At 34.7% G+C, this 22,061-nt stretch overlaps 1 protein-coding gene across 1 annotated transcript in view; it reads left to right on the top strand.

Moving 5' to 3' along the window:
- Positions 1–22,061, top strand: part of LOC104413139 (lipopolysaccharide-responsive and beige-like anchor protein) — a 42,499-nt gene that overhangs the window by 11,331 nt on the left and 9,107 nt on the right. Inside the window, exons 5-8 of the mRNA XM_010024058.1 lie at positions 2,868–3,035; positions 11,175–11,177; positions 19,379–19,480; positions 20,705–20,919. Coding sequence (XP_010022360.1) covers positions 2,868–3,035; positions 11,175–11,177; positions 19,379–19,480; positions 20,705–20,919 — 488 coding nt within the window. The remainder of the gene's footprint in view (positions 1–2,867; positions 3,036–11,174; positions 11,178–19,378; positions 19,481–20,704; positions 20,920–22,061) is intronic.

Below are 22,061 nucleotides of genomic sequence, written 5' to 3'. Positions count from 1 at the left end.
TTCCTATTAGATTTTGGGCTTTTTTTTTTAACAGGAAATACTTTTAACATAAATCATGGGTTCTTAGCACAGCTAGTATAGCAGAAGCACAATAAAACCTTCCACCAGCAGTGGGAATGATTTCTAGACAGCATTTTAGATTCAGTAGTGCAGGGACTTAAGTCTTATTTTTCTTTTAATTATTCGCAGCACAGCTGTCAAATAAAACGTTAACTAGAAAATGTGTTCTGTCAAAAAGGGCTATCTGAGTCTGATGTTCCTCTGTAGACAGGACAACTCATATTAAAGGAAACAACAAACTTGAGGAACTCTTATGAGACTAAAGATTTTTTTAAAAATTATTTTACTAATAGAAAAGAGCAAAAGCTTATTTGTTGTTTTAATGGAATTGATTGAACCTTAGCTGCACAGTAACTAAGTAAAACTAACATGGTAGTGCACCTACCCGAACAACTGTCAAACAAATAGCCTTGAAAAATGTTTGGCTCCTAGAACACAACCTATAAACACAGAATATAATTGAAAGAGAGATCTCTGTAACTCAGCGATGTTTATAGCATAAACTTCTGTTCTAAAAGTATAAATCACATCAGGTAGCTGAATACCTATGGCTGTACAACTGCAAAATACATCACATAATTAAATTCTTCTCAAATCTAAACCATGTAATTGACAACTTGAATTTTCAGGGGAAAACATACAGTCAATAAGATGTTTTTGTAGATTGCTAAAATGAGGTGTTTGAGTGTTTCACTGCTTCTAACTGTGAAGTTCAGTAACATTTACTGAATCTATTGACTGGTCAGCATCTGAGATAGGTGACTGCGGCACAGATTAAATCTATGGTGTGCAGAGGTGACCACTATAGAACGTTATTACAGACTCAATGAGATGAGTGAAAGACTTGAACGCTGAGGTACTCTCCTTTCAGATACAAGGTAGAGCTGCACATTAAATGTACCTTCCAGGATTTTGCCCCTTCCAGTCAGAAAAGGCTCACTTGATAGTACTTCATTTCACAATTTTTCTTGGAGGATTATACTTGCCTAATGAGTTTTGTTAGTGTTGTGTTTTAAATCTGATGTACAGCTTTCCTCTAAATTGCATCATGTTATCCGATTGTTTCTTCATATACTAAAGTAATTCATTCCCTCTTTTTTGTAGATGCTCATATCTTTCTCTTGTTTGGTTTTTGTTTGGTTCGGGTTTTTTTCTTTCTTTTCTGTTTTTCTCCACTTTAATACAACTACCTTTTTGATATTCTGTTACAAATCAGGCTGTTAATATTATTTTTGTTCCTTCCTCAGAACCACTCCCTTCAGTCTTTTATTACCATTAGTGTTATTTAGTGGCTGGATATGAACACAGTGGCTTTGTATTGAGGGCTATAAAATGTGTCCTATTAACCATATTAACTGAGTGGCTAATTGTTTTTAATTTATGCACCAAAATATTTTATTAAGATGTGCTTAATCTGAGTCCCAACTCAAATTTGTGTAACCATTTGTCACATTACTAGTTATTTTTTTAAAAAACTTTCCAGGAGATTTTATTTCAGGTACAGAAGTTTGCATTTCCTTTCTTTTTCAGCCTGTGTGTTTAATCCCTCCAAAGCCATCACTCTTTTCTCCTTCTCTTCTTCCTCATTCTTTATTCAGCCTGAAGCAAAAATGGATGCATAGTCATTTGGGCTGAGGAATCTGAGATTACACATTAGTGGCATCCCATATCACACTTCTATGTGTCACTGGATGCAGAATTTGGCCTGGCCAATGTTACCTGATTGGTCCAAGCAGCTGCCTAAGAAGTGTGTGTATGTATCTTTTGTCTTGGCCCTACAAAATCTGCAGTTGCTAGGCTTCATGAATCCAGTGAGATAGATTTTAGTACTTACATTCTCATTTCATAAGGTCATGTATGCTGCTGGCAGGACACATGTTGTGTTTTACTGTGTAGGAGCCAGGCTCTGGCTGGGTGGTCTGGCAGAGATCTAATGTAGGTGACCTTGCATGTGTTTCCTCTGCCACATCCACTGTGCGTGAGCATCCAAATTTACATTTTCCTGAAAATATTGTCCTGTTTAGTTAAGGTTAAAAGGTAATAGTCATGTTCATGTTTATACAGACTTTTGAATGGCTCATTTTTAACTGCCTAGGCTTTCCTTTCTTTTTAACATTTATGTCTCTTGCTAGCGGTACAAGAGTTTGTCCTCTATGCAACAGGTAAGAGAGTTTTTTACAGGTCTGTCTTCTGAGGTTTTCTGAACATTACAGAAATTCTTAATAGGGAAAGATACTGGTGGAAATTATTGCGAAGTGTTTAAATGGTGATGGAAAAACCTGGGTACCAGAGTAAGTTTTCACCTAAATCTCCTTTTCTCTGTTCAAGGAGATGCTCAAAAGCTGCATATGGTATATTTTCTAAGCAGCTTTCACACTACCAATTTCTTCTGAGTCCTAGGTGTTCTATAACTTCTGACTCCATTTCCCAAATCATCATCAGATTTGCTTTTTCACTATTACCTTCATCAGTAAACTTATCTTAAACTTGCCTTAAAAGAGAATCCCATCCTGTTTCCTGTTGTAAAAGTGAAGGTAAACATACAGAATTAAATAAACCTTCTGGCATGATTTGCCTTTGAATAAAGTATAATATTTATGGACTGTAAATATTTTTTGTATGGACTACTGCACTTTTAAATAAGTTTCCACCAAATCAAGAAAAAAACCAAATAGTACTCTTAAGTATAGTTCTTTCTGGAATCTGTTTTATTTTTTAATAAAGAAGATATTTCTGAATACTTTATATGTAATTTGCCTTAGAAAGAATGAAAGCATAGTTTTAAAGCAATAAATTTTATGTTTCAGGTAAACTGATGCAAGTAATATTTGGACACTGGGATGTTGTAACCTGTCTTGCTCGTTCTGAGTCCTATATTGGAGGAAATTGTTACATTCTCTCAGGATCGCGTGATGCTACATTGCTGCTGTGGTACTGGAATGGCAAAACCAGTATCATTGGTGATAACCCAAGAGGTAAGCAAAACCAGAAGAAACTGTTTTATGAAGATGCTGTCTAAAAGTAGCTTGAGTGAACATTCTGCGTGACAAAATTTTAGGTAACGTTAATGTCAAAGTACAGTGCTCCTTTCTTATTTGTAGTTGTGATCAGTTCTGGTTTAAATAATTGAGGGTAAACAGTACTTGCTTTGCAACACAAGTAGAACTAATTTTCAAAGCTGTGGGATACTTTATATTTCTTTTTCTTGTCACTATTCAATTGGGAATGAGTGGCTCTGGGAGTGAGAGAAGGGAACTCAATTTTTATACGTCCCACTCAATATATAAAGTACAGCTATAGCTATAGCTGTACTTTAGCTATCAATAGCTAGGCAGACAGTGAATTTTAACTTAGACTAAGGTCATTGTAATGAGATGTGTAATGGGTAGAGCAGGACACTTATGTGAAAGAAGGACAGACACATGGGACAGATTAAAGAAGCAAACTTAAAACTTTTTTAGTTTAGGTGCTACGTGCCTAATCCTTGCTGTAACGTATTAGGCATTTTAATTGGTTCCAGTGCAAGGAACAGGGTTCATACCATATAACCAAACTAATAAGTCAAAATAACCACGCTTTAGCCTAATTCAGTTTTAACCCCTCCCCACCCAAACTCACCTTGCACTTGCCAAAGAATTTAATCTCTTCTATCTTTCACCATTTCCCAGGAAATCCCAAATCCTTTTACTCATGAAGACTCTTTTTTTAACTCAAGATTTTCTATGGGAAGCAATGGAATTCTATGACTGTTCAACCCTGCTGTGCCTGTATTCTATAATGGGAAAGGTAGAAAGTGATCCTGTTGTTATGCCAGTTTCACATCACACAAAAAATTAATTCATGATTCCCAAAGCAAAGAAAAAGGCAGACATGCAGCTTGAAAAAAAGCCTGAGTGAGCCACTTCACATGAGTGAGAGGCTTTCAAGACAGCTCATGAGAGCTTACATATGTGAATAGAGGGGTACATCACAGCCAGAGATCCTGTTCAGCCACAAAGAAAATGCCCTAAAGAGAATGGGTAAGAAGCAATATATTCTGTCTTAAGAAGAGTGTTAAGTTTTCTGCCATACCCTCTTTGACCCTGTTTAAATATTAGTAAAAACATACCTGCTGTCTGCAGAGGTAAAAATGGACATCTGGGAAACAAAAAGTCTTGTTTATCTGGCACATGTTGCAATTACAACTGGCATACAATTTCAGGTAATGTAAACAATATCTGACATCTTCCAAATTAATCAGTTTGGTAAAGTTGTGTGTTCCATACTCAATCTGTTACTCAACTGGAGTTACTTGAATTTGGAAAAAAAAGAGGTTGTTTGACTGAAATTGTATCCTGTGAACTAGTTCTAAGATACACAACCAATTAATATGAGAATGAATATCTGAATTTAACCTGCAAATTATTTGATGTTGACTGTAAAAACTATTTAAAAATTGAAGAAGAAACAGAAATTCAGTTCACACAATTGCAGAATCTTCAGGTGGAAGATGTGAGCAAACTATCCCCATCTTCCTTCCAACAGCCTTATTCAGGGGATGGGAGCTTTTCTGGGATATGGCTAGCAGAGTTTTATGAGCATCTTTAAATAAATATGGCTTTGGTTGAGGGCCGAAATCTCTGTGAATGCTGTATACATATTTTGCAGTCTGTCAGTTTAAAGAAAATGCAAACTCTGCACAATTTTTTGCAGAGTTGTAAACTTGGAAACTCCTGAAAGTCTGTGAACAGAACTTAAAAGCTTGACAGTCAAGCGAACTTGTAAATTCTAAAGGGCAAAACCACCCTCTTGAGGAGCAAACCCTCTGGTTTGAAGCAATGAACATTTGTAGGTGTCTCCTTACAGTGTTTTCAAAGCCTGCAAGTGTAGTCCATCTTTGTGAATTCTTAGGCCTGTCCTGAAAAGTCCTTGTTAAGTATTTGCCAGGCTTGCCAGCTTTGTGAACAAGACCTTGAGGCTCCTTTATGACCTTAACAGATCATATACTGAGATTTTGTACCTAGTATCTAACTAGAATAGGTAGATTTCTTTATAATCTGTTGACTGTCTTCTCTAATGCAAATTTCTAATGTATTAAAATTTTGCCATTTTTAAAGTTATACTAGGCTACTTTAACTACTGTTTAAAACCAAACAACAGCTACCTGGTAAGTCTCTGTGTTTGCAGTTATATTAAACTAGTACTTTTAGGGACATGCAATGTCTCCTATGTTTACTAGTTGCCATTATGTAAGCATGCCTGGAAGCCCTTGTTAAGAATTGGAATCTCATGGCACTATACATAGACCTAGACATGTGTATAGTAAAAGACAGCTTCTGCTTCAAAGAGATGGTAATCTGGGGGGGTTAATTTTTCCCAGAAAGAGCTGTCTGTAGGCATCTCTGTTCAGTCAGATTTTTTTTGAAAGGCAGATAGAAAGAGCTGTTTCTGCTTAGTTTTGATTTTGTCGGAAATGGAAAGCGCCAGCAGACTTGTTGGTTTTGAGCCCTGTGCAACTATAACTTCCATCCATCTGTGGGATGCTAGGTATTTAACTTGTCTAATGTCTTTTTGTATTTGAAACTTACAATTTTTTACCTCAAAATATAGTTTATTCTTGCTTTTTATGAGCACTATTTGTTGGAATGTTAGATACTCTCAAAGTTGATACTTCTTTCCTATTTTTTTCCTCTATTTAAGTATCTCTAATTTCCATCTTAAAATGACTTCACAGCAACATGCATCCAATGGCACTGTACCAAATCATCATGCCAGAGTAGTTTCAACAAAAATAATCTAAACCAGGAGTGTTTCTTTCCTCCTTTCCTAGTACCTGTTGCCTCTGATATACATCACCCAGCAGACCAGTATGATCAAGCTACCCTAAATACTACCCCATTGGGCACCCATTACTTCCCCAGTTACATTTTATTTAGGTTCCTTTTTCTGGTTTTGTTACTTTAGGAAGCGGTTGAGCTCTTGATCTCTGGCTGCACGTATTTATGTTTTAGAGTGGTACTTAACTCAGGTTGACAAGCCAGGTAGGCCTTGGCATGTGTTTTGTTTGATATTCTTTATTGATAAAATTGTCCTTGAGGACAATTTTCTGGCCAACTGGACTGTATGGAAAAATTCTTTAAGTTTTTGGTAACAGAAGAAATACATTACTGAAATATTCACTATTTAAATAGTTTAAATTTTAACTTGTAAAATGACTTCTTAAAGAAATTACACCTATGCAGTCTCACTGTCTGTCTAGTTTCTCCCTAATAACTCTTGAATGCATTGATTAATGTAAACCAAATTTGATTAATTTAAATCTCAAAGATACAAAATTCCTTCATGAGACACATCTGCTGGAATCTATTTTTATTCTTCACAAAACAGCTTGATTACATTTAGGTTAAGTCCTTTTTTCCTTCTCAAATTAAAACCTGAAATTCAAAAAAAAATATTTCACCATGCTCTTTGATCAAATGTAGGTTTTTTTCTTTCTAAATTAATTGTTTTTGAAAATGTAGAAGCATGGCAGTACCTCACTTTGGTGCACAGGCCTTTTCTTGTGCAGAAATGTTTTGTGGGCAGTTTCTGACCAAGCCTAGGAATAATTCAGAACAGAGCAGAGGATCTGAAGTAGTTGTGTCCTTTACAATAGCCCTAAGCCATTTTGAGTTCACATTAATTTGCATAATTTACTGTGGAGATGTAAAGTCACTTTGCATAGTGTAAGGGGTATTTATTTTTCTCTCCTTGTCATGTGGCTTACTTTGGTGAGGTGGGGGAGGTAGATGGGAGAGGATGTAACCCTCCACTTGGTACCTCTTGAAGCCCATGTGTGACCTGTATCACAAGTTTGGCTTTTGCATATTTAAGAAGCTTGGATCTAATAGCAAGGTATCACTTGGGGACATGACGTTATGCTTCAGGACTTGCGTTCCTGAGTAAGGTGGTAGAATGTGTAGAGGAAGAGAGAAGAGGGAGAGGGCAGGGTGCTTGTGGAAAGATGCCATGTTTTGCACTTGCCTGGCCTAAGGGGTGGAGGTGGAGGGGAGTTGAGAAGTGGGGCTGAGAGAAGGAACTACTGTGATGGCTTGAGCAAAGAGATGAGAGAATTCATTAGCATACAAATGGTGTGCATCACTTTCAGGTCCCACTCTGGCTTTGAAGCTCAAGTGGCAACTCTTAGTGTTGGACATTTCCTAGGTTGAAGGATTGCATTTTACTTTGTAATCAGGGAACCATAGGAAACTAGGGGGCAGGGGGTAGGAGCTTTGGTTACCTTGGTCACCTGATCCCAAAGAATCACTCTTTTCCCAAAGAAAGCTTAACTACACCCAAAGCATTCTTGACTGATGTTTGCCCAACAAAAAACTTCAACAAATACATTTTGGGGCCTTAGAAGACCTATCACTAGCAGTCTTTTTCCAGTGTTCTGCCTAGTATCCAGTTCTTTTTTTGCAGCAGTTGCATTCTATCATTTCTTATATGTTTATTCTTTGTGTACAGAACAGATTATTTATTTCCTCCTTGCAACAATTTCCAGTTATTTGGATTATCATTACCTGCAATTTTTTGCTTCCAAATTTTATAACCCTATTCTTTCTGTCTTCTATTCTTTCTGTCTTTTGCCATAACTCATACTTTTCTAGACTTCTGATTTTTTTTTTTGTGTTCCTCTTCAGTTGTGTCCTCCTCAAAATAGACCCAGTAATAGAGTTGAAGCCTTTCCAGTAAAAAGTAGAAAACAACCTGTTTACAGACCAGTACTTTTTACATCCCCCTGGTATATCTGTTTCAAAACAGCATGACAGTGTTGATTCCTTAAGTGTGTGAGCCAATATAAATTTCAGTCTTTTCTGAAGAACTACGATCTACTCAGTTGTTTCTCCTTCTCTGGGTAGTTTGGCTGTGGAACCTTGTCTTTGAACTTTCTTAATTGTATATTTTTTGAGACTGTTTCTCCAATTTATCAGATTTGAGTACCATTTTGAATTCTCATTGAGTCCTCCAGCACATTTGCAGCAACTCATGTCTGCAAATGTAATTTGTAGTCTTAGTCTATCTAATTGGTCATTAAAGACAATAGTAAATAGTGCATGGTTCAAGAATGCCCATCGATACATTTGCCATTTTGACAATGAATAGCGTTCTGAATATAGCTTTCCAACTGGTTTTCATCTGATATATAGTAGCGTCTTCTAAACATGCGCTTCCTTATTTTCCATAAGAATTTACCCATGTGAAACAGTGCCAGAGTCCTTACGGATGTCAAAATATATGATGTCTCCCTGGCTACAATTCCTGTAACTCTGCCATTGCATGAAAAAAATCACTTTGACATGATTTGTTCATAACAAATCCAAATCAGCTGTTACTCATCTCCTTGCTTTCTTCTAAGAAACTCTGTGTGTGTATATATATATATAAAAGTATAAATATAAATGTTCTGCCAGTATTTTTCCTGTTTGTTGGGATTAAGCAGACTGCTCTCCAATTTCTCAGCTTTATTTTTCCTGCTTCTTAAATAACATGACTTTTTTTAGTCTTGCAGAACCTCACCTAATGTCCATAAAACAAGAGTTACAACTAGAGGATTATGTAGTTTCAAAGTATACTCAAATCAGTATTATCAGGCCAGTTGAGTTCCAAACATTCACCTAATTTAGTTATTCTCTAATAGAGACAACAGTTCTTACTGCTGCTTTTATTTACATTTGCTGCCTGACTGCAATGTGCTTTTTTTACTGAAGACTTTTACAGAAATATTTTCAGATGTGTGGCATCAACTATTAGTATTGGTTGCTTTTAATAACAGACCAACTTCTCATGAAAACTTAACGTATTTCTGTGTTTATAGAATGACTGTTACTCCTGACATCATTGTTACTTGCATCCCACCTATGCTTGGCTATTCTGTTTTTGTCCTTGCTCAAACGTTGTCTCTTACACTGGTTCAGAAAAAATCTCACTTATTTTGATCTTTCTGCTTGACTTTCTTGTGTTTAAAGTCATTGGAGAACTTTAGTTGTGGCAGGCTGGTATCCTCTTGTCTGTCTTATTCTTCTGTGGTATTGCAGTGGTTTTCACTAGTATCCCTATTACTTTTGTTTTTTGAAACCTATCTTCCCAAAATACTTCAAAAATTATCTTGTTGTCCTTGTTCTTTCTCTTATAAAGCGTATTGGACACTCTCATACCTTCATCAATTTCATATAAGTTTCTTTCACCACCATGTTTTTGATCTGTTTTGTTATATTGGTTATAATCATATCTAGAAGGTCATCTCTAGATGTTGCTTATATATTAAAAATATGAATGTATCTATGAGATAAAGAGACTTCTATTGCTTTCAAAATATCTACTGATTGTTCATAATTAATTTTTATTTTTCATATTTGGAAAACAGAAAGATACCTAATTTAGAAATTTTATTTCTTTAATGAAATCAAGGCTTAACTGATTGAAGTATTCAGTACCAATGAAATGTAGAGTCTGCATATAACTATATTACTATTGCTAATATTAATGTGCTCTCTTCTGAGTTACTGCATTGATCTTCCACACATACGTGAATAAAACAAATTATATTACCTCTTTTATGTCAGCCCATAAAACTGGAAAATGTTACTCTCTGTATGCATCACATTTGCATCATGAGGATTATGGGGGTACTTTTGTTGCATAGTTCTATATCTTTTAGAGGGTACTATATTCAGGTTTTCTGAAGCATGTTAGAGAAATGGTTTTAGTAATGTAACTGTGTAGCAGGGCACATGTGAATGTGAGCACATGATTTCATACTTCAAAAAGACAGTTACTGGATTTAACTGAGAATTATTTGAGAGGATTCACTGAACACTTTTACTACTGCTAATGTAGAATATCTTTATCAGATCAACGTTTTAAAATGCATCATCTTTTCAAATTTATCAAACATGGAATCTCCCAAAGGGTTCAAAATTTAATCACCATATTCCTGTCTTGCCAAAGAACAATCTAGGTAACATCCAAGCTACTTCTAAAAGAAACTGTATTTTACTGGGGCTTTTTTATAGCTACAATTTCTACGTAAGTATTTGAATACCTAAAAGACTTGTTATCAGTTATTGTTATTACTAAATTAAAGCTATGGTCTTGGGACTAGAGAATTTATTAGTTTTAATTGTAATAGTAATAATAGCAAAAGAGAAAACATCTGTCTTTCATCAACTGCTACACACATTTTTTAGTTTACAAATTTTAACTTTTTATAAGTGAGTGCTTGATATTTAAGTAAGTGGATAATGCAGGTGACTAAAACTTTGAAAGTATGACCTGATGAACATCTTTATGTTGGTTCATTAAAGACTAATGTCATAGCTAATAATTTCTTTGTACTTAAGACACATTAATCCTGTAAACCTTAATTTTATGAAGATTTGCATACATGCTTGCCTCTGTACGCAGTGAACAGTCCCATGGATTTCAAGCAGCTCATAAGTCTGCTGTTAACTTACTAGTGAAAATCCCTCTTTGCCTTCTTCCCCCATCCTTATGCTCATCTTGAATTAACCTATATCTTGTTTCCCAAGTTTCTACATGATCTTTTATTTTCAATTTCAAAACCAATGATAATAGCGAAGATAAGGTGGCACATTTCTGAAGAATGTTTATAGCATAAATTTTTATTTAGAATTTTAATGATTATTTTAAAAAATAATTTGGAAATGGTTTGCATAACAACTTATTTTCTTCAAAAAATTAATAGGGAAGTAGTTGTAAAAAACTAATCTGTCAGTGTCCCCTTTTTCATTTATCATGCTAAGTAGTAAGAGTACCAAAATATCCATAAAATAAGTAATCATGTTAGTAATGACAATTCTGCTATTATTGTTAATTTCTGTCAAATGGTAGTCTACCATAATAGCTACAAATTTGCAGAGCCTACAATTACTAAAATATGTGTGGAATTGCTGCAGCTATTAAGGCCATTAAGGCTGTTCACTATAGTCAGTCTGTTAAGACTGTTGCTCTATGGTAATATAGCACTGAGAGTTTAAAACAGCCTCCATGTGCTCCTTTTGGTTTTCAGTAGCACATTTATTTTTTATCCCTACACACATTATATTATTGTGTGAGTCCTTCTTTTAGAAAAGCGAGTAAATAATTTAATATTATTTTAACACTGTTTAACTGGAGACATAACAAATATTCTTTGTTTCTCAAGAATGGCTGGACAGTAGCACAATATTGTGTATATAAAGTAAGAATCCTTTAGCACCATCTGCTGGCATTGAGTTGAAAGCTGATCTTGGGACTGACTCTCCAAAGCACTGTCTGGTAAAATATTTCAAATAAACGTATTTTACACTTTTTTTTTTTTGGGGGGGTGGGGTTGGGGTGTGAGGGAGTGACACCCAACCCAAAAGTATAGTCTTTATCCTTCTAATTAAAATTATAATTAGAAAATGCAATATGAATTTAAGGTTAATGTAAGAGCTGAAACAGAAATAGATCAGGAGTGTTTTTTTAAGTGCTGTAAAAGACGCTAAAAACAAACTGAATACTTTTTTTTTTTTTTAACTAGAGATTTAGCAAGCGCAATATTAAATTTTTCTGTTCCTGTTGTAAATCAAATTCAGTAAAATCTATTTCACAGGGAAGACCCACAAGGCTTGGAAAAGTATCTGTAGCATGTTTTGAAAAGGGTAGCAACCACTTTCTACCTCTCATTTATTGCATTATTACTGTAGTGTTGAAAGCCTCGTGAAAGCTTAATGGACAAAGGCCCTGATGCTGTAATTAATCCTACAATTCTCTGTTTCTTTACTGGGGCACTGTTGTAGCCAGTGCAGCGAGTATTGGAACTATATGCATGAATCTAGAACAGAGCCTTAAATTATACAGCTACAAGAGGTCACTGTCGTTTCTTTTTTAAACTGTAACACATTGATACCTCAAAGAAGTTGAGGCCTCATTCCTCCAAGTACTCTATAAATCACATATGAATGACGGTTCTAGCCTCCAAATATTTAAACTAAAATAAAATGAGATATATAACAGGTGGATGAATTCTGGTATATCTGGAAATCTGCAACAGTGCTGCGTAAGCAATATGATTTTGTATAATGCCAAGAAAGTCATGCTGTAGATACATATGAGGACAATGTCTTCACTGAAAAGAAGTTGCAATAGTATTCACTGATGGCTTGGAAAGCATTTAAACAGTCATAGTGATCTGGTACTGATGAGTGTGTAAGTTTGTGTGCTATAAATATTTGTTTTGGCTAAAAGTATGTCCTACAGTGTTAAGCGCTGCATCTGTATCATTCTTGTTTTCAACTGGCTAATAGAGACTGTGTTTCAGGATTTGTCAGTCAGAGTAAGTAATTGCAAGTAGCATTGTAGAGTGAGTTTTAAGGCCCAGTCCAGGCTCAATTGAAGGCAGTATGTATTTCAAGACTAGAAACAGAGAAAGAGTTTGGATGCTGCTTTTTTTGGCAGTATCCAGCTTTAGGTGTCACTAAAACTATATGCATGAGATTCTTCAGAAGGATAAGGATATTTAGTGCTTCACGATGTAATGCAGACTTTTGAGTTCCAGGAAAAAACAATGCTCTATTTACATATAACTTGGAACTAATAGTTGATGCGGTAAAAGGAATTATATAGTAAATGAACCATGTGTGTAGTGGTGGGATGATGTACTAATATATCACATTTACTTACCTTGTTTGGTTGCTGGAAAAATAACCATTCAATTCGAATTCTATACCATCTAAGACGGAACAGAGTACTGCAGAAGATATAATAACTTAGAGTCTAGAATAAAATTACCAACTTAAATGTTGTAAAAATGATTTGGACAATACAATAATCCTGACTCAGGTAGGAAATTATTTTTTTAAGTGTTTCTGGATCTAAACTCTATTAATACTAGCATCAAAGGATAAGCATCACTTTGCTGAGTGCAAGAATACTATATGTAATTAGAACTATAGCCTGCTTGATTGAAAAAGTATCTGGTTTGAAACAGTTACTTTAAAAAAGACAGCTAATTTATGTATGCTCTGAGCTTGATGTGTCCCATTGGTATTTCTAGTTACATCGATACGTAAAGATGCTAAGCATCTATCTAGTGCAGTACATTACTGGTGCATTGGTTTGAAACTGACTTTACAAAAGCAATCAAATAGTTAAAGCACAGACATTTATCCATGCAGTTATGGACCAGTATTATTTTGCAATTATACATTTTTCTTGTTTTAAAAATAAATTATTTTAATACAGTACTTCAATATTAAACAAACAAACAAAAAAACCCTACCAAACTGAGCTGAATTCTCATATAAAACCTTTCATCTCAGATAACTTTCTGCCCAAGGTATGAAATACTGTATAAGTTTCAACTAGGGGTCAGTCTTAGCATGATTGTTTTACAGCAATTCTGCAGTAGGTGCTATTTCTGACTGAAATAATTGCCTGATGTTTTTTTACCTTTTCTGTTAAGGTTGTTGTGTTTGGTTTGGTTTGGTTTGGTTTGGTTTGGTTTTTTCTTGGGCTTGCTAAGTAATGGAATAGTTATAACTATAAGACACATGAGAGAAGTCTGAAGAAAATAGATGATTTTTTAGCATAAACAAAAAAAGCCCCTTCATAAAGTTCTTTCAGAACATTCTCAAATGAATACGACAGTGTTTTAAAACTTCAAAGCTGATATTTAAGTAGCAGTTTATGAAGTAGAGATGGTGCAAATATTAAAATATTAGTGTACACTGACCCTGAATATTCACCTGCAGATAGTTTCCAGGGGCTTCAAAAAGGTCTGTATTCAGTGGGAGGAGGCCTGCTGAATGACTTCCAGGACTTCCAGCAGATGATTTCCCAGCATAAGCGAACTCATTCCAGAGAGCTTTGCATTGCACATGGTGTAGGAATTAAGAGGTTGGGGCTTATCGACTTTTGCAATCTGAATTGTAATACCCAATTCATGAAGACCTGTTATATCTTTTTCTTTACTGTGTTTATTTTTGAAACACAGTGAACTTGTTGTCTTGACACAATGTCTCGTTTCAGTACTGAATAAAGGTCAGTCACTTGTTGCACATTGTGACTCAGGAAGGAGTACAGTAAGCCTTTCCTCTGTTATATTTGCTGAGATCTTCAAGATAAATACAATCTTTTTTTCTTCACTGAACAAACATAACAGCACTATATCATCTGTGTTTTATGTTTTCAGATTCTGCTTCAGGGTAGAATGATATGTTGTTCAAAGATATTCTCCCTTTTTCAGAAAATGTATGGCTGAAGTGTCTTTTGCAAAAACAAAAAAACGTGCATCTAGGCATAAGGTTGTACTTTTTGTTTTAAAAAAAGTCTGAACAGATGGGAAGTAGTTTTAAGGAATTAGAGGAAATGCTGATGGAGTGTCATATGAAGAACAGGACAACAATGAAGTTCTTAGATAATATGAAAAGATTACACTGTTACATAAAAATGCGTATTTAGAAAGGAAAGATTATTTGAACTGAAGTTTTAGGAGTACATCAGTAATATTGTGTGGTATCTTTAGTAAGATCTTGCATCTATCAAAGAGCTAGACTTTCTGCGCTAGTGAAATGGGGTTTTAACCAGTTGGTAGTTATTTAAATGTTCACTCTGTGTGATCTATAAATAATGTTAATATACAGAATTTATATAATATTTGACAGTCATCACTTTGATGTAATTAAACTCTGAAACTTGCTATATAATCAACATAGAAGCCTATCAGCAAAATTAGTTTTCTTGATTTACTTACATTTTGCTGAAAGCAGTTTTGTCCAAATGTCATATATTTTGTAAGTGTATTTATACTTCTCAAATTGATTTCAAACCTCATACTGCTTTCCTCAGTTTTTATTATATGAAACAACTTCAAAATTGTGAAATTTGTAAAATGATTTTTAGAAGACTTTTCTTACGTCTATCATTTGTTTTGGTTAATGTATCCTTCTGAGAAAGTACTCAATCACTTATTTTTACAAGAAGAGAGATAGGTAAAAAGATAGTGAGATTAACTGATGCTTCATTTAATTTGGATTTTATGTTGACATAATATCACATAATTAATTTGCCATTTAAAAGTTCCCTACAGCCTCTGTAATCACAGAATAAAATTAGAAATTATTATTTGGCTGTCTGTGACTTATAATTAATTGTCTTCTCAGCATAAAGCATAAAAAGGAGCATACTCGAATATTTTATATTTTAATGGGTTGCATATTATCTCACCCAGAAATAGTAGGAAGAGTATGTTATATTTCATTGTGAGTTTTTCAGTCCATCTCTAGTTTGATTTCTTTTTAGGGAGATATATTTGTTTAAATAGACTTCTCATGTTTGGCTCAGCTCTTACAGCTTAGTGCCGAAAATACAGAAAGTGGTCATTTTAGGAATTTACTGTTGGATTTAAAATGTCATGATCCTGTTTTGTTTAACATCACCAAAACTGGAAAAAAAAAAAAAAAAAGAAAAATAGCAGAGAAAGACCCAGAAATACAAGCTAATTTCTTGTTAGTCAGTAAGGCATATCTTCTTCTGGGTGTCATTAAACTAGAGGAAAGTTTTGACTTTGCTATAATCCCACTGTTCCTTTTTAAGCATACTTCCAAACAGCTAACATTTTTTCACTGAAATATCGCTATAAGCTGACATGATATCATGTACTCTTCTTTTATCTTCTGAAACTTGAATTTTATGATTTAAATGTACTTCAGTCCCTTAAGAAAGAATGATATTTTATGCTATTTTCTATGGGAAAACAGCTTTGTGGAAATTACTTATTGGATTGTAGGAGAGTTCTTTTGAAATAATTTAAATAGTTACTGTAAAGGTAAAGTATTCTGTCCATTACTGGAAAATAATTTTATGTATACCTCCTGTGACTTAAATCATTGACTGCATTTGTTGCAGTGTGAATATGGCATTAAGATTCTTAGAGTGTTCAAGTAGCAATCCAGCAATGGTAGAGACTAAGGATATTATTATATACTGAGCTGAGAAAAGCACATCTGTAAAACTGTTGTGTCTTGGTTATTAGTGCTAGGATTTGAACTACCTTTAATTTCATTTGACTTGTTCATCTTCCTTAAGGATCTCCATAAAGATGGACTGAGTATTCTTTTCAGGCCTTAGTTAGGGTTTGCATCAGTGGTCGTAAACCTGCTTAGCGGACAAAGACTCTTTTCCCTTTGAAGTCACTTCCCCAGCTTTTCAAAAGGTCTGCAAGCTGGTTTCCCTAAAACAATTTTGAAAAGTTTGAAGTGGTGCCCCTTAAACCAGCAACAAAATAAAATTTTCTCTTTGCATTATTGAAAACCATGACAATCTTCTGAAGCAATAACAGTTTAAAAGCTTTTAAAGAAATCTGTTCTGCTCTATGACCAGCTTTTAAGTTGACCCCATTATTTGGAAAATCAGAGGCTTGGAAACCCCTAAATACTTGACATTCTTATCAAAGGAGTCAGCCTGACTTTTTCACAGGACTCCTCTTTTACAGTATTTATTCAAGTCCTAATTTCTTTAAAGATACTATTCAGATTTTTTCAATTTCTTTTTTGCTCAAAGTGTTTCATTAGAACAAATATAATTTAGTGAAAAGTGAATATAATTTATGAAACACTAATCCTGACACCAGTAGATTTTATACTGTTATTATGTTTGGTCAGGTCCAAATTCTAAAAAGATTGCGAGCATTACTTATGTAATTTTACTTCACTGTGGACTGTGATAATTATATTATGCTCAGTTTATACTTCTTGCTTTAAGAATCTTATCCTCTACATTTTATGTGTATAGTTACTGACAGCCTAATATATGTAAAGCCTACAGTAATGTAATTGCTGTAAGCAGTAAGTTTACTATAGGGATTTTGTTTATCTGCATGTCCTAATATTCGTTCAGACATTGCTTCTTATATGTCCGCCTAACTCCAACATCTTATATCCATTACCTCCACTACAACGTTGTACATTTAAAACTTCCCTGATTTCAAAAGTTTCTGTAGCATGTGTAGTATATAATTTGATTAATTCCTTGCTGATCTATGCAAGTCTGTGTTAAATGCAATTTCTGAAAGCAAAAGAAAGCAATAAACCAAGAATTCTAGAATTTTGCTAACATAGGCAGCTCATTTAAAAGAAAGATAGAAAAAAAAAACCCCAAACCAAAACTAACAGGAACTTTAAGTGCACAAAGCTGCTTCCTCTTTTATGGCTTGGGGAAGGCAGGAAGAAAGAATTGGGTGAACAAAATTAAATTGTTACTGGATAATAAGACTGTAATGGTTGCTGTTTCCCCTAAAACTACAAATGTGTGGCTCATCTAGACAATGTTCGTTTATGAATCTTCTAATGTGCCTTACCCATGTTTAGGCTAGAAAAGCTCAATAGAGCAAACTTTCTCTAAACAGTTTGTGAACATTCATAGGATCAGCCACCTGAGAAGTACCTAGAGGTCATTAAGTTTACCCTTATGCTTCTAATTTGTTGGGAGTTTTTCCTTTTCTTCTTAACTGTCTGCCATACTTCCTGAGTTTGAGTGTGTTTTGCCAAACATTATAGAAAACAAAAGTAATAGCTTTTAATGATTATTTATTAAGACATGAGGGACAATTTAGCAAGTTGTTCCAAAGAATTTTCAGATTTAAAATGTTGATCACATAGATGCATGTATGTGTTTGTGTATATATATGCACACATACATATTTAGTGTATATGTATGTATCTAAGAAGAAACAGATTTATGTACTTTTCAAGATATTGTATTGTGAATATAAATTATAAATTTTAACAGTAACTGCAGAATAAATCAAATTTTAAAAGGTCAAAATACTTAATTTGATACTTTGTCATATATTATGATCTTTTCTAAAAAGCCATTTGAATGTGGCAGCCACATGGACACTCAGGGATGTGTTACAAATGGTCTGAGTAAAAATGTAAAATATGGAGACTAAGCTAAGCTTTTACTTATGCTAGTTCAGCTCTACATTTCTTTTACACAAGTGTCTCACTCTACACATGCAGGGTCTGGGGAGCTACCTGGTTTTATATATTTTCATAATTTCTAGTAAGACCCAGTACCAGTAGTGCTCGTACTGTTAAGGGTTTACAAGGACAAACTAATGACTTTATGTTGTCTTTATCTTTTGAAAAGTTACTACCGCAAATGTAGTTTGAATGGTGCTACCTTAGTATCGATGGAGTCAGTCGGCCCTGTGATTACTCTGTCTCTTTGCAAAACCACCTTCTATTTTGCAGAAAAAAAGTTTGATTTTACGACTGCTTTACTGCCTTGTTGGTATCTCACTTATCATCGTTTATTGTGAAGTGAAATTATTCCCTGCTGCTTAAACACTCATCTAATCCTTTCTGAAACTACATGATAACATTGCCCAAGATACATTCTTTGGAGTTTAAATGCTTCATAAAATGCCATGAATTAACTAATTATATGATAATACGGAAATAACATTGTCATTTTTACAAAATGCTAACAGTGGTTATGACCTGTGAGTGAAGTTATCAAACTATTCAAATAATGTGCTTTGCTTGCCTGTTCTGCGTCTTGACCTGGAGAATATTTTTTTCTTCCTTTAAATGTACCAGTTGTATAATTTTCTTTATGGTATCCATATATGTTTGATTCTAAAGAGAATCTAAAAAAAGAAAAAAACCCAAACAGTTTTATTTGTTCTTGTTGCAAGGAAATATCTAATAGGAGCAGTGGTAATTAACTTTGGGTTTGGGTGTTCTGATTTTGCAAACTCATCTGAAATTCATCCTGTGTATGGCCCAAGCTCCACATCTTACAAGAAACTAGACATCAGGCTGAGGTTTCAACACTATTACTAGGTTAAATAAAATCAGTCGATGGATGTTCTACTTCATCCTCAGGCACTGTAGGTGTCTCCTTTCAGTTCCTGTCATAGTGACACTTTAGTTTACTTAAGCCTGTTATAGGAAAATGTACTAATTAATTCATATCTCTTCCTCCACAATAAATAACAAAAAAAGAGGGGGAGACGGAGGGGAAAATGCAAATCTGTGTGCTCCAACTTTGGTTTGGTTTTACTACACACCTGACTCTGATACTAATGTGTGTTAGTAAATGTGCAAGCTGAATTCCTATAGTATACTGCTGCTGTACTAAATAGATATGAATACAGAACCACCATATGCAAACAGTAGCATAGAATTGATTTGTAAGGAACATGAACTCACAGAGCAAGACTACTGAAGACACTTCAGTGATTGAAAGCAGTGATTTTAGAAAAAGACTGTAACCAAGGATTGCTTTTATTGTTTTTTCATTGAAGGTGATTTTGCAACTCCTCGAGCCATTTTGACAGGACATGACTATGAGATCACCTGTGCTACCATTTGTGCTGAACTTGGCCTGGTAATAAGTGGTTCAAAAGGTAAGGTAGCTGTTGTCATTTCCTTCTGTTCATGAAGCTATAATCCTAACACAAAAAGGAGTGTATTCTCAGGAGGCAGAATTTATTAACTTTATGGTGGTTTTATTTCTAACCTTTTTTTGGTTGCTGTGCAATTTGAAACCTCTTTTTAAACATGTTAAAACTGAGGATTATTCAGACATTTACAAGAAGAGGTGACCACATCAGTTTCCCTATTATAGCCTACTGATTACTATTTCTTTTTGTTTGTTTATCCAGTGTGTAATTGCATATAGCATACAGCTGGATAGAGTTCTTGACTGCCTGGATGGTGAAGAGTGTTTGTTATGGGTAACTTCTCAGAAAAGAAACAAAAATTAGTTTCAGGAGAAAGAATGTGCTGTCTTGTTTGTTTGATGAAGGGTAAATGTAAACAACCAACTAAAATTTATAGCCCTTCTGTTCTGGCTCTTTGAGTTTAGCTACAAAGCCTGTAATATGCCCCATCTGTGTTCTCAAAGACCTGCTTTTGGCAGGTAAATTATAAAGAATGGCGTTGATTCCAGGGATATTGTTACGCTTTTCATATTTGATGTTCCAATATATTTTTAAACTGGAAATTTCTTAGCACTAGGATCTTTCTGGTTTAGTGTTGCCAAAGTACTTTGAGACAGTTTTACAAAGCTCGGTGTACTCACCATCTGCAGCTCTGTGTGTTTCTGTTTTATCCCTGTGAACACTTGTGGCTTACATGAAAATCAGGTATTTGTCCAAATATATTAAAAAGCAAATATTTAGTGGATCATGTATGGGTTGAAATCTTAATATGAGAAGATACGCTTTTAGAGTATCTATATATGTAAATTCATTGCACTTACCTCTGGATGTCTTTGTGTTTTAAATACCTAATTTTAGGATTTGGTACATTTATTTTTGTGCTCTTAAAATTAACAACTCCCGGCTTTAAAAGAAAAGCCACAAAATAAAATCTGTTAGGTCGCTAACTAGTTTTGATAGGTGCTCTAAAATACCTTAATGCAAAGCTTTTATGGGATGAGATGTTCATCTTACTCTCTGGCACCCTTAAAGTCATAGGCTATGCACTTAAACTTGGTAAAAATCATTATAATGTATTATTATAACAGTGATAACCTGAGTGGAAGTCATTACTTATTATTTGATATACGATGTCTTTAAATGAGCATGTAAATCAATAACTATAGAGATTTTATTCCATCTCATTAGAAGGACCATGTCTCATACATTCTATGAATGGAGATCTGCTGAGGACATTAGAAGGTCCTGAAACATTAGAAGGTCCTGAAAACTGCCTGAAACCAAAACTTATTCAAGCTTCAAGAGAAGGTCACTGTGTCATATATTATGAAAATGGCCTCTTCTGTGTATTCAGTGTGAATGGGAGACTTCAAGCCACTATGGAAACAGATGACAAAATAAGGGTGAGTATACTGAAATTGTGTGCTAAGGACTGCCAGTTCCAGTATCAGGAAAAGCTATCAGTGTTGGAGTTGTGTGGAGACTCTTTCTGTAGCCAGGCCATAGAAATATATGGTACTAGACTGTAATAACAGCTTTCTGAAAAAAAGTGTAACTAAGGGGACCATGTTCTCCTAATAGTATGGTTTTTAGTTTTAAAATAACTCTGTTCATTTAGTAAAGAATACCCTGTAGGCATTTCCTTGAACTGAAGTATACAACTATTACTAATTTTTGACCAGGAGAAGCTAGGCTAGTTCTTTACTTTTTGGTCTAAAGGCAGGAGGTTGTTGGACGTGCTGTTTTGGTTGTTGGCTTTCCTTTTTTTTGGCATCTCTGTCTACATTCCTTCATTTTAGCTTGAGATAGCATGTGTTGTACTGAACTTTGGGAAGTTTATTGTCAGTTGTCTATATTTCAACTCTCTAGCCCTTTGGCATTTGCTGAGCAGGCAGCAAAGTTCTACATCTTTAGCTGCAAGAGTCATGGAACAAGTCCAAAACTATGCAGGAGGCATTTTAAGCTTGTGTTTTTATGAAAATAATTTTATAATACAAAATGCAGGTCTTTTGACAGTTTCTATGAAATAGTACCTATGAAGCAGAGCAGAACCTGCCAGCTATACTGCAGTGAAGCAGAAATGTCAAAAGAAGACTTTCCTTGGATTAAAAATATTCCAAATTTTTCCTTGAATGAGAAAGAAAGGGAAAGGAAAAAAATGAACAAGCATTACCAAATCTGCCAGAAAGTTACAGAATGCAGCAGAGACATGGAACAAGATCACACTGCTGGGTCAGCATTCAGGCTACCTGAACAATCTGGAGTTATGGTCTCTATGCCAGTAGTAATGGTCTGAGAGACAGAATCACAGAGTGGTTGAGTTTGGAGGGGGCCTCTGAAGATCATCTGGTCCTGACTCCCTGCTCAAGCAGGGTGATCTAGGGCCATGTCCAGACTCTGTCTCCAAAGATGGAGTTTCTACAGCCTCTCTGGGAAACCTTTGCCAGTGCTCAGTCATCCCACAGTATTGCATTTCCTATATAAAAACCGTTTAACTATTAAACATTAGCAAGAGGACACTTGTTGTTGTAAGCATGTAGCAGTA

This window comes from Nestor notabilis, unplaced genomic scaffold (assembly GCF_000696875.1).
Source record: "Nestor notabilis isolate BGI_N333 unplaced genomic scaffold, ASM69687v1 scaffold11251, whole genome shotgun sequence".
Lineage (NCBI taxonomy): Eukaryota > Metazoa > Chordata > Aves > Psittaciformes > Psittacidae > Nestor > Nestor notabilis.
This window is presented reverse-complemented; position numbering and strand designations above follow the sequence as displayed.